This window comes from Aythya ferina, assembly GCF_964211825.1.
Source record: "Aythya ferina genome assembly, chromosome: 1".
Classification (NCBI taxonomy): Eukaryota; Metazoa; Chordata; class Aves; order Anseriformes; family Anatidae; genus Aythya; species Aythya ferina.
This window is the reverse complement of record NC_140296.1, coordinates 78,133,347-78,146,710: the sequence shown is the minus strand read 5'-3', so window position 1 is coordinate 78,146,710 and position 13,364 is coordinate 78,133,347. Positions and strand designations below refer to the sequence as shown.

General features: G+C 38.9%; 1 protein-coding gene across 6 annotated transcripts in view; it reads right to left on the bottom strand.

Annotated features, from left to right (window-relative positions):
• FRMPD4 (FERM and PDZ domain containing 4) overlaps positions 1 to 13,364 on the bottom strand; it is a 313,076-nt gene that overhangs the window by 16,266 nt on the left and 283,446 nt on the right. For all 6 annotated transcript variants that reach the window (XM_084507766.1, XM_084507765.1, XM_084507768.1 and 3 more), the window contains exons 6-9: positions 7,511 to 7,615; positions 6,202 to 6,309; positions 2,950 to 3,081; positions 712 to 831 (exon numbers count right to left, since the gene is read on the bottom strand). In XM_084507766.1, the coding sequence (XP_084363892.1) occupies positions 712 to 831; positions 2,950 to 3,081; positions 6,202 to 6,309; positions 7,511 to 7,615 (465 nt within the window). The remainder of the gene's footprint in view (positions 1 to 711; positions 832 to 2,949; positions 3,082 to 6,201; positions 6,310 to 7,510; positions 7,616 to 13,364) is intronic.

The window sequence follows — 13,364 nt, the reverse complement described above, 5'->3', positions numbered from 1 at the left end:
ATCTTGTACTAAAATTATATATATATATATATATCTTATATATATATATATATATTTTTTTTTTTTTTAAATGACCATTGTGTGAAGAGTAACCCTGAACCCAGAAACAGGACCATGTTGAAAGTAGAACTGCGCTCTCAGAGATGTCAGATGCTCACCAGGATATGGGTACTTCTGGAGAACACAAGGACTTCTGCCAAAGAGCAGAAGGCATGAACATTTTGATCTAAGCTCTCTCTCCCTTCATCCTTTCCGGGGAAAACAGTAATCCTCTTTCATGAGTGTTGGGAGGGTACCAGGCTATCTGGACTCTGGATAGCAGAACTCTGCCTGGTGGGATGCCCAGGAGGAGACTCACATTGTTCTCACATTAGTTTTCTCATCCATTTTACTGGAGGTCCCTTTACAGACATCATTTCTGCCTGATATTATAGTACCAGAATTAAGTATAAGCCATTATTTTGGCTTCACTGTTTTGTACAGCCAAATATATTTTGGAAAGGCATCAAAGCATCACTATTTGGCAGGACTTAAGAAGGAAGGGAACTTTGCAGATGATGAAGATTTGCACATTCCCCAAGTGCACTGACTTTATGCAGCAGAAACAAAACCCAGGACTTACTGTGGCCATACTTTTCTATCTGTGTATATACTGAATGTAACCATCTTTTTATTCTCCATTTTGTTAACAATGGCCATGGTTTCACTTACCTGTACATAGAGATACTCAAAAGCAACTGGATCTCTTCTTAAAAGATCAATGGGATCCTTTGGGACAAAGCTAATCCTGAAAAGACATCTCATCTTATGTGAGCTTGGTCTCTGGGTCACCTAGAACAGTGGAATAATTATATCAGAGCATAGCGATCCTGTTTGTGCAAGAGTCCGTTGTCTCAGTCCTGCTCCAGAGACACATGGTAACAAGGAAAATAATTCTTTCTAACAAAGTTCTTTTCTGTGGGCTCCTTAGTATGTATTGCACGTAAGAATATCATATATATAGTCTTGTGGAAAGAATCCTAGACTTACATAGGCATGATTGCCCAATATAACTCATTCTCAAAGCAGAGGAATTCACTCGTTCAAACCCAGAGAGAAAGGACAGAAAAAAACAGACCTTAATGGAAACCATTCCAGTGAAATAAAAAGTGAGTTACACTCCAGCAGGACCAAAATACTCATAAGCTAGAAGGGTGGTAAGGCTTCTGGGGAGAGGTCACATTTTACTTCTTAGTTTGATTGAGAATACCGATGAAGTACAGCTTGGCAGCTATTACTCTCACTTTCCCTTCATTGCTTCAATAAATTAGACAATTTGCCAGAAATCGTGTCTTTTCAGTTCTCCTGGTTTGTTCTGGATTAAGACACCTACCCTAGACTTCTGACCAAGACAGACCTCTCCCAATATTTTAAAAGATCAAAAAGACTTTGCTTGTTGGTCAGCAAAACACTTCGCTAAGAACATAACACAGTAATCTGGGTATTTTCACAAGGGACTGTCACAGAGTGAATAAATAATTGGATGAAAGAGTAACAATCCAATAACTATTGTAAGTCATGGTCAGCAGCAATGTTATGATAGCAAATTAAAGAATTGCTGATTTTACAGGAACTTCAAAGAAGAAATTAATGTAGTTTATGTAGTTTATTCAATTAGGCTAATGCAATTAGAGAGTTAGTGTACTTTATAATCAACATCTTGGATTGATAAGACTATATTTACAAAAATCTCCATTGGAGTCTGTCTTGAACTAACAATTTTCAGAACATATGTTTATCTCACATTCTCTTTGACCTCATTCCTAAGTATCTAGGTATACTCTGTATGTATAAATAAAAGGTCAACATGGGATTTTCAAAAGCTCTCTGTGTTGGTTTGTTCTGATCCCTCTGATTTCAATGGGAATTTTATCAATTACTTCAAAGAGAGACAGCTAGGACAGGAGAGCCGGCACTGAATATTTGTGGATATTGTGCATTCATTGGGAAGCTTGCACCCACACAACAGGAAGGTTAACATGGCAAAGTCAAACGCTTAGAAGTTGGAAAATACTAGAAAGACCACTACTGAGTAAACTTAATTCCTTCATATCACTACTCAGACTTGAGTTACATGAGCAAGGGAATTCTGGCATTTGTATTAAATTAGTGTTCCCCTTCTCATTTAGAAATATATTTATACTTTGAAAATTTAGGTAAAATGTAAAAAAAGCCCACAAAAACAAAAAAACACAACACAAATATTCTCCTGAAACACATAAATAGCATGGAAAACTTCTGGCTTGCCAAAAAGGATAAGCAGCTAAAATAAGGGTTGTCTGCTGGGAATTGTGAAACAACCTTACCTCTAGTCAGAACTGGCTTGTCAGCAGCCTGATTTGCCTCCCTGATCTAACAAAGAAAGTCCTAACAGCATTTTCTGGGTCACGATTCACCATCATAGACGTGAGATAATGTATCACTGCATAAACAAGCCAAACTTGGCTTCATCAGAAAGAGTATCATTTCCTGTTATCCAGATACAGATCTGTATAATCAGATGGGAATGAAAAATCAAAATGTGTTTTTAAAAGGAATTTTGACAGACTGGGGTTCTCTGAACTGTTACGATGGATTTCCCAGCTCTTAAGAATGTTCATCAGCGGCACCACATATGATATGAAAAATGGATTTGAGAAATATTTTCTAGCTTTAAGTCTGATTTATAATGAACTTTTCAATACTTCTTAATGGCCCAGTGAAGCAATAAAATGTGATGTCTATACAACAGAAGAACAATTATTCTGTGAGAACTTGATTTTTACAACCACATCTAAATACTGCTACTATTTGATAGACTGTATCAAACTATAAATCTTGCAGTTAATTCACTTGACTAATTAGAAGGATGGACAATTTACTGATTAACCAGTCTCATTAATATTTGTTTTCATATATAATTACACAAACCTGAGTTAGAGTCTCCTGTTCATGTAGCAAAAGGAGTTTTGTTCCAGATCCTTCAACCCTCTGCTCCAGCATCAGTGAAAAGTGTTCAATACACTTGATGGAAAGCTTTTCTTGCAGTGTTAAGATGACATCCTAATTAACAAAGGATTTATAAAACGTGCTTTAATTTATGAAAGCTTGGGACCGAGTTCTTCGCTGCCACACACGCTGCACGTGCACAGCGCAGGGTGGAAGCCCAGTGGTTAAAGGGGAGGATGGTTGTGTTTCATGCATGTTCTGTAAAAGTATACAGGACAACACACACATTCACATGGGAAAAACCTTTATATTCAAACATCTCTGAGATGGTATCAGACATGCATGTGAAAAATACATACGTACTGTGAATGGATATCTTTCTATGCAGCTTAGCATGCAAATTATACTCATGTGGCCCTTAAATTATTTCTCTCAGTCTCTCTGCAAATAAAACCCCTCTATGTGAAAATGAGAGAGGGTCTTGCTACTCTTCTCTTTACTTATTTTTGGGTCAGGTCCACCAGAGATACAAAAATAATTTTAAGTTCAACATAAAAATTAAATGAATGCCTTTTTTTTTTTTCTTTGAAGTTCACTTATAGATACTTGCGTTTAATGAACATACTTGAGTACACTAAGAGGAAAGTCAAAAATGATGATACCTGTGCCAAGCAGCAGCTCTAAATTTGGGGATCCTTTCCATTTATAGTATAAAACCCATTCCTAAAGATTTTTTAAAATATTTTTTCACATTGGTTTATGTCTAAGGTTAATCAGTTTGAGAACAACTGTTTCTAAAATAACAACTAAACAAATCTCAAAAAATCATTCAACCAATCTGTACTTTACTTTCACATAATGCTTTGTAAATATACTGAGTATTATCTTCTGGCAAGGTATCTCTTGTTTTAGTGACTGTAGTAACAAAAAGAAATATACAACAACCCATCATTTAAAAATAGTTTCACGTTATCTTTGTGAAAAGATTAAAGCATTTCTATTCATTTAAGAGATTTTTAGATATACATAAGCATCCAGATGGATAGGACTCACTAAAGAGATCATGATGAATTGTAATCCAAGTGTTTTAACATAATTTAGGAAGATTAATTGATCAATTACAGTGTGTTTATGGAAAATCAACACCAAATTGGTGGAAGGATGAAAAATGTATGTAGGAGGATGGGGCCAATTCTGTACGCTGTAAAGAATAGAAGACAGTATTAATGCATTGCAAGCAACCACTCTAAATAATGGAGGTTAATATTACACTGTTTTGACTAATGGGGAATTTATTGCTTATACATTAAATCTACTTTTATTTACACTCCTAAACTATGCTCAAAGACAAGGGACGTAACAGTAACAGGAAGAAACATGATATTTAAAGTAATATTGTAAAAGCAGGTAATAAGGCACTATAATGGCATTGTTTGCTGCAAGCTGTCTTTAAAATAGGATGCTAAAGCACATAGGCACTGAATTACCAGACTGATTTTTTGCTAACCTGTGTAGTCTTATCTGATAACCTAGAAGGTTATAACCAGCCCAGGTGTTGCCTGCCAGCAATAAGGAAAGTGAGGACTGCTGGCGAGCCACCAGTTGCACCTGCATTGTTACGTGGTGAGTTACTGGACTGCTAAGGGCAGGAAAAAATGTTTGCCTTTACTCAGGTGGAGCATGTCTCCTTCGCCTCAATTTAGGAAAAGCAGCAGAACCCACAACCACCCATCCATAATTAGCAATATGCACACACATTCTTGCAAGAACATGTAATATATAACTGTACAGGCTATGGAAGATATAATTGCCTGAATTAAATGAAAAGAAAATTATTCCTACAAAAAGTCAGAATGACTAAGGTCAAAGCAGGCTCACAACATCATTACAGCTAATCGCTGAGCCCATGTGGGTATCTTTGCAAATGAGAGCAGGTTAGATATCTGGTCTTACAGTACCTGACACAGCCATGACAGAACTACCAAAAACTCATGTAATGTGATGGCCAAAGATTGTTCTGCAGAGGCAAAATATCCTGGAACAGGTTGGTTGGTTTTATGCTCATAGAATAAAACACTGGAGAGCAGGCTTATGGGCCTTAGAAGGGTACAGAGACCTCAGTATCTACATGAAGCATGTCTCCTAATTCTTCACCCAACCAAATTCTGAAGTGGGCTGAAGAATGTCAGAATTTCACAGCTGTATAGTGGAGGCTGTTATCCATTCCTTGGATTTCAACTACACCTTAGGGATAGGCATGAACTATAAACAAACTTGCAGCCCATTCTTACATGTAACTTCAATATCCATTTTGCCCTTTCACCTGCAGACTGGAGTAAATGTCCCTGTGTTGACCTTAGTAAATTGATTTCCTTGCAGTTCCAATTGATTAGGCATACTGTATAATCACAGTGAGAAGAAAAGCAGCCTTTCCTCAAACATGCATAGCTTTATAATCTCTGAAATTCAGCAGAAGTTGGCACTGCAGCTGAAAATTGCACTCCCAGCCTTTGCTGCTCATTCCCACCCAAACATGTCTCTTGTCTCAGTCTCACAAAACGCATGCTACCATGCAGTGACCTAGATTTGGTAACTGATCTGGGTTAAAACTAGCTCACCCAAACAAAATTCTTGAGAGAATAGTATCATGCCCAACAGTGCTAATCTTGCTGCTTACTAAGCTACTCCAAGGAACTCACAGAGAGCGATGACTGGTTTAGGAACCTACATGAAAGAGTGTCACAGACACTACCCAGCAGCCTCGATTGCATGCAAGGGCTTCACCACTTTCTTTCTCTGTATGAAAAGTGTTATGGAAAGTATAGAGGACATTACACTGAGATGAGCAGTATATCACCAACATAACCCTACAAAATCCCATTCCAAATTCACTGGATGACAAGCTAGATGATATTCAATTAGCAACCAACATCTTAATCTGACTTTTGCTGACAAATCTTACTTCTTTTTGGCAGTGTATCAAAACTGTAGGTCCATGCAATTTTAATTGGGTTCTAGTCACATTAAAATGATCACTTCTACTTCTTCTTCACTGACAATGGAACATATTTTTAACAAAAAATTTTTGGACCAAAACCTCATTATTTCTTAATCCAGCCCCAATTAAATACACCAGCAGTTTTGTTCTTAAAGCATTCAAAGTAAATTATAATTACTGAAGGTCTTGTTTAAGCAGCGTTCTTGGCATTGCATACCAAGGTATATCTAGCCTACCTTTATTGAAGTGCTGCAGTCAAAACGGAAAGATTTGGTTTGTCCATTTTCCAGATACACCTTCAGAACATTTGGCATGAAAAGAAGTGAATTGTCCTTAACTGTTTCCTGCCAAGCAAATTAGTGAATCATATTACAACATGTAAGAAAGGAAATCAAACTGCTGTTCTATAAAAAAAGGACATAATTCAGATGTAAAGGTAACAACTGAAGATGAGTTTATTGGCTTAAACTAACAGCAGAATTAGCAATGTCCTGCAAGTGTGTAGTCATACTTGTTACAGCTGTACTTTATAGGTCTCATTCCTGGAAAAAGATAATTGTTCACTTACATTTTACGCCAGACTTGGAATATTATCTCTTCCTAAGTACTGTTTCTCTGACAATAAATGCTACCTCTGACGTTGAAATATTTTCAATGAAACAGAAAAATACATTACTGTTTCTCTGAATATAGTGAGCTATTTAGTGCCTTTACAAAATGGGAACTACAGATTCATTAGTAAAAATTACAAAAAAAAAGATTTTCTTCATTCTCTTTATAGATGGATAGTAAGTGCTAATATCTGTCATCATTTAAGAAGAGTAACATATAATACTGCTACTTAATCATGACAATTCATAAGAAGGATAGTAAAATAAGCAGGAAAAAGGAACAGAAAAGGCTTTTTTTTTTTTTTTTTTTTCTACGGCAAAAACAGCTTTTGAAAAAAATGCAGTACAGTATCATTTTCAGTTTGGAAGAGAGTTGGATAAAGACATCAGTGGTCTTTATGATGTTCACTTAAATTATGAAAATGAGCCAGGAGTTCATGTCTGAGGAGGAGTTCAGTGCCTCTCAAAGGGAGGCTGTCTGCCTGAGGACTGGAAACAAGTTCAGGTAGGTAAACAAATTTTAAAGAGGTCTGTAAGGTAGTGTTAATCTGTTTTCCTGAATAGCGTTAATCTGCTTTCCTGACATGCTACTTTCCTTGAATTTTTGTTTTTCCTGTTATAAAATTGCCCTGAAAACAAAAACAAAAAACAAAAGCAAGCATTATAAAGACTATAAAGACATACATGTCTATCACCACAAAATGCCTTCTCTATCATTTTAATTTTATTTTAAGAAGGGACATATTTTTCACAATATTATGGTCACCATGGACTTTAAAAACAGACCTCCCTGAAACTTCAGAAACAGAAAAACCATTCCCTGCACCAGCCTATCACTCTTGTTCCTACCATGTTTCTACCACTTTCCAGCCTTGTGGCATACCTTTGGATGAAATGCTCAGTCCTTCCTGAGCTTAAATAGTTGAACACTCACCGACACCTGGCCATTGATTATTACTTCTTCTGAGAAGCGCACTTTGACAGGGTTGGACTTCAATCTTGCCTTTTTTGCAGCACTAATAAAAGCTGATTTAGGAGACTGGAAGGGAAAATGATGACAAAATATATCACATACCTTCAAGTTAAAACCTCTTTCATTTTTTTTCACATTTTTGGTACATTGGGAGCTCCATACATACAGCAACACTTCGCAGACTGTTCACTGAAGAATGGAAATGCAGTTCAACCATAATGCTTCTCAAGATAATACATATGTACATACATACAAGGAGTCAGTGATATACTTCATGTTCTGAAAGGTATCCCACAGTCAGACTGGAAAGATGAGAAGGGCTCTCAGTGCACATTCAATTCCACGTAGTGCTCTCAAGACAATTGCTGTGAACCAAATTAACTTTCTTCTTTGACCTCACTTTAATTTACTACTTTGGAATCACCTGAGATCCAAGTGTTCAGCCCTTGGAAACAAATCTCTCTGCATAGGAGGAGTTTGACTAACAACTAGGCTAGCAGAGCCATTTTTTGTATATTTACAGTAAAAAGGATTTTTGTTTTCAGCAACAGAATCAAAGCAGTTTTATTCTCAGGTCAGTTATGAATACAGGCCTTCTGTCATTGCCCAACTCCATTACCATCATAATGGGCAATGGAAGAAATTCTAGCTTGGCTGAGAATCACTGGGTTCCTTGGCACCAGGTGTATTTGTTTCAGTAAGATACGAATTAGGTGTTTTGAAATCTTTTTCCGAACTTCTGAGAAGTGGCCTTATTAGTTTTGGATACTGGAAATACTAACTCAAAACTAACCATGAAAAACTAGTGCAGGCATTAGTGGTGATGATCCTGGAATAACTTCCTATTATCAATGCAACATGACAGCAGTTTCTATGTAAACATAGAAAGTCTTTTCACCATCATTCAAATTTTGACTTGACTAGCAATCTGCAGGAGAGATGGAGTAGTTCAAGGCCCCTTGCTCTTCTCATCCCTTATCTCTGTTGAAACTGCTGAAAAAGTTTTTGTTGTTGTTATGAAGAAGCCATTTGTCTAGAAACTGTCAGGAAGAAGTCTTTAGCTTATTTCTGCATGCCACTGATTTACCATTGAACTGGAAAGATGTTAGCTACTACCATAGGCTCAGTATCAGCCATTGAACAAGCAATGAAAGATGCTACATTCTCCCATTAAATATCAGAGCCATCCAGTAATTCCTGGAGTGCAAAACAGAACCAGGAATAAAACAAACAGTTCTTCATTTTTACTGTTCATTTTTACTTACTCCTTCTTTAACAACTATGACCATACATGTTGTTATCCAGCAAGAGTAAATGACACAAAATTCAACCCCAATATATAACCAAGCTCAGTTTCCAAAACCAGTGCTAAAAATGCAGAATAACACCAGATGATTAGAAACACAGCAGGAAAAACAAAACAAAACAAAACAAAACAAACAAACAAAACACAATACACTTCTTCAACAAGAAGGGACAACACAGAAATGCTGAAGTAGAGTGCATACACATTGTACTTTAAAGATGAATTCCTAGAAAGACACAGTATGCAGTAAGACCATGATTAATATAATTGTACATGTGCCTTGTCTAATTTCCCTCTTTCCCATACAGTCCTGTTATAAATGAGGTCTCAATTCAATCTGAATTTTGTTATATTTACAAAACAAATATTTCTAAAAGGTATAAAAGGTATAAAAGGCAAGTAAACAGCACTGGGTGTGCGGAGAGTCTACGCTCCACCAACACGCACACACAAACATCAAACATTCTAAATATACAGAACATTGCTTTACATACTAAACGCAAGCATGCCTATATATATGAACAATCAGGAAAGGTAACAAACAATCCTTTAAGTTCCATCACTTAACAGTCTCCATTTTCCATTCCTTTTGAACAATACATGTATGTCTCGCTTTAAGTTGTCAAGTAACTTGGTCTTCAGGCCTTATGTATCCCGTTCTTCCCAGATCGAAGAAAAGCATATCCATCTCCTTTTCAAGGCCAATAGGCCTGGGTCAAAAGGCACGTTCAGGTCAGCAGGGGGCGTAACAGCAAAAGCCTTCGATGGCTGTAGCAGGAGAGGGGCCCATGGGGTAGCAGTCGGATCAGTAAAGGAGCCCGCAGCTCCCTCACTATCTGGCAAGCCACACGTTTGTGATTGTGGCTCCACATGGCTCTTTAAGGCCTCAGAGACTGCTCGCCAGGTGCCAATAAATCCCACTGCAACCTTGTCATTTTTAGTTGCAGAGTCCCACACCTTGACCTCTGTTTGGTCCCATATTTGAGGCTCATAAACTGTCCAATTGTTAATAAGGAGAATAAGCTGTAAGGTTACCAGGACAGTCTTGGTTCCTAAGGACGTATGATTCCCCATAACGCGCAACTGCTTACCAGCGAGAGGCAGTTGTGTGCACAGGTCTGCTTCTCTCAGCTCGAGCTTCTCTCCAGCTCCAGTGCGCCTATTTCCAGCGACTTTCTGTATGAGCTTCTCTGAGCGGTTTGCTGAGTCTGGCCGAACCTATCTTCATGAGGCAATCAAAGTGCCTGTTCCCGTCCTGGTCTCCATTCTGCCAGCCTGTTCCTCTTCATTCCTTCTTTCTGCTTCTTTATTGATCATAACTCCATCGTGTTGCCTTTTTTTATCTTGAGGGCAGGCTCCCCTCTTATACCCTTCTCTCCACAGCAGTTCTTTTCAAAACAACTTTTCATTGGTCAAACAACTTTGAATGTAACAACAACAGCAAACACCCAGAAACATCCATGCCTTAACGGCTGGAGAACAAGAGAACCATATGGAGAACAAGAAACCGGAGACTGCATGGAGTCTCCTGAATCACCCTTCTTTGTTCCCTCTAAACTCTTTTATATCTTTAATATCTTCATCGATGATCTGGACGAGGGCATTGAGTGCACCCTCAGTAAGTTTGCAGATGACACCAAGGTAGGTGCATGTGTCAATCTGCTTGAGGGTAGGAAGGCTCTGCAGGAGGATCTGGATAGGCTGCACCGATGGGCTGAGGTCAACTGCATGAAGTTCAACAAGGCCAAGTGCCGGGTCCTGCAACTGGGGTGCAATAACCCCAAGCAGAGCTACAGGCTGGGAGATGAGTGGTTGGAGAGCTGCCAGGCAGAGAAGGACCTGGGAGTGATGGTGGATAGTCGGCTGAATATGAGCCAGCAGTGTGCTCAGGTGGCCAAGAAGGCCAACAGCGTCCTGGCTTGCATAAGAAACAGTGTGACCAGCAGGGCTAGGGAGGTGATTGCCCCCCTGTACTCGGCTCTGGTGAGGCCGCACCTCGAGTACTGTCTTCAGTTTTGGGCCCCTCGCTACAAGAAGGACATCGAGGTGCTTGAGCGGGTCCAGAGAAGGGCGATGAAGCTGGTGAGGGGCCTGGAGAACAAGTCCTACGAGGAGCGGCTGAGGGAGCTGGGCTTGTTCAGCCTGGAGAAGAGGAGGCTCAGGGGTGACCTTATTGCTCTTTACAGATACCTCAAAGGAGGCTGTAGTGAGGTGGGGGTTGGCCTGTTCTCCCACGTGCCTGGTGACAGGACGAGGGGGAATGGGCTAAAGTTGCGCCAGGGGAGTTTTAGGTTGGATCTTAGGAAGAACTTCTTTACCAAAAGGGTTGTTAGACATTGGAACAGGCTGTGCAGGGAAGTGGTGGAGTCACCATCCCTGGAAGTCTTTAAAAGACGTTTAGATGTAGAGCTTAGGGATATGGTTTAGTGGGGACTGTTAGCGTTAGGTCAGAGGTTGGACTCAATGATGTTGAGGTCTCTTCCAACCTAGAAATTCTGTGATTCTGTGTGATATTCCTGATGGCCTCATCGTTAAGAGTCTGATGTTATCTCAATCACGGGGTTTTCCAACCCCCATGGTCACATTCCCAAATCTCCCCCTTCTTGATTAATATCAACCATTTTCTCAACACGAATTACTACTCCATATATAACAGTCCCTTTCAGCATGTAAGGGGGATATTCTATATGATATCCAAGTAATGGACTGCACCCTGTCCATTCCTGCTGTCTCAGGACAGTATGGCTATCAGAGTGGGCTGACTGGCTCTCCCTTGCAAGGGCAAGGAAGAATGAGTGGCTTTCACTTACTGGTCTTGCTGGAAGGTGGTTTTTACAGCTGTTCACTCGTATTGCAGATGAGTCACCAGCCTGGCTTCTCTTTACAGGCAGACTGACAAATTTTCTTCCAGATTCTGGCAGGGTTATTCCCATAGAGCAAATATGGCAACCCAGTACACGGTGTTGTAATCCTTTCCTCTACAACCTCAAAAGTCACTTGCGAGGTGCCCAGACTCATTATTGCAAAAATGTGATAACCCAACATGACCAAAAGGTTTAAACATATGTGCATTCCAGGCCATGAGGTTTAATGTACACTATTGCACAGCCAGGGGAATGCATCATGGCTGGGCATGAAATGTGCAGCTTTCCTCCTTTTTCAGTTCTGCTCCTACTTCCTTCTTCACACGGAAAAGGGGCTGGGACTCAGGCCCATTCTGGGTAAGCTTGAAAACTGGTTGCTTGCTAAAAACCTTTGGATTGTGAAGCAGGGGGTGTAAGAAAAGCTCAAACAGCTGTGCCAAGTACTTAGGGGAGTGTATGGGGCATTCTGTGTTAGTTAGAGGTTTGTGTACTATTACATCTTTTGCATTTAATTACACAGTCTCATTGTCTCTGCATCAACTTGGCATTTGACATTTTTTTCTTTGGAAAAGGAAGTATTTCTAAAAAGTGAGACAAATACCTAGGAAAACATTTCCTTTTGATTATTGAAACTTGCTTGTCTAACAAAACATCAGCAAAATAGTGTGCTACTCTATTATATTTTAATGCCTTTGGATTTGTTGGTGAAGAATGCTGTCAATTAATGATTCTCACAGTGCCATGTTCATTTGTTTCTGATACTGTCTTTTAGCCAAATGGAAGCCATTATCCTCAGTTAATGACCTTAAGCAGGAGGTGTTTACACTAATGCAGAACATTCATCACTGCAAATAAAGTATTTGCATCGTCACAGACAAAAACAGCTTAATTAGACTGACTTTCGCAAAATGAGGGGACACATTTTAACAAGGAGTCAAAATACTTCAAAAAAGACAAACTTCATGATACGTAACCTAAGCAGCATTTTCTGTAAAAAGTTCAAATTTATCACAAATTTCAGTAATTTTTACTTGTTTACATAGAGCTCAGCAAAAAATCAGCTGATCATTTCAACACTCTTTAGAGAAACTGCTAACAAGAGAGATGAAGAACAGCATAGAGGTTTGCTTTCAGGAAATGATAGTGAATATTGAGACCCTCCTTTAAATGCTGCTTACTGGGGAGAACAATGTATGGGTATCCCATCAGCAGGGTCAAAACATTAGAGATTACCATAACAAGAGCAGACTTTCTGAAAAGTTTTTATTATTATTATTATTATTATTATTATTATTTTTATTTGTTTTTCAGAATTCAAAATTAGATCTTATAGTTGACAGCAGCATTATAGCAGGTCATTTTTGGAGAGCTGTTTGCAGCAACACCCTTCATTTTGAGGGAAACTGTTTTTCAATGAAAATAAGAATGTCTAGTATTTTGTCCACTTTTGCAGGTAAACTGTAATTTGGGGAGGATTCCAGGTGAAATAGTCTTTATTTGCTGAAAAAGCCCCTTTGAGTGCTCTTGCTGGTGAAGGTGCTGCAACAATGAAACCTTTACTCATGCTCAAGAAATAGAAGGATTGAGCACTGAGAAGAGGATAGTGCAGTACTGAGAAAAGAATAAAGAAATCAACAAGGCAGCA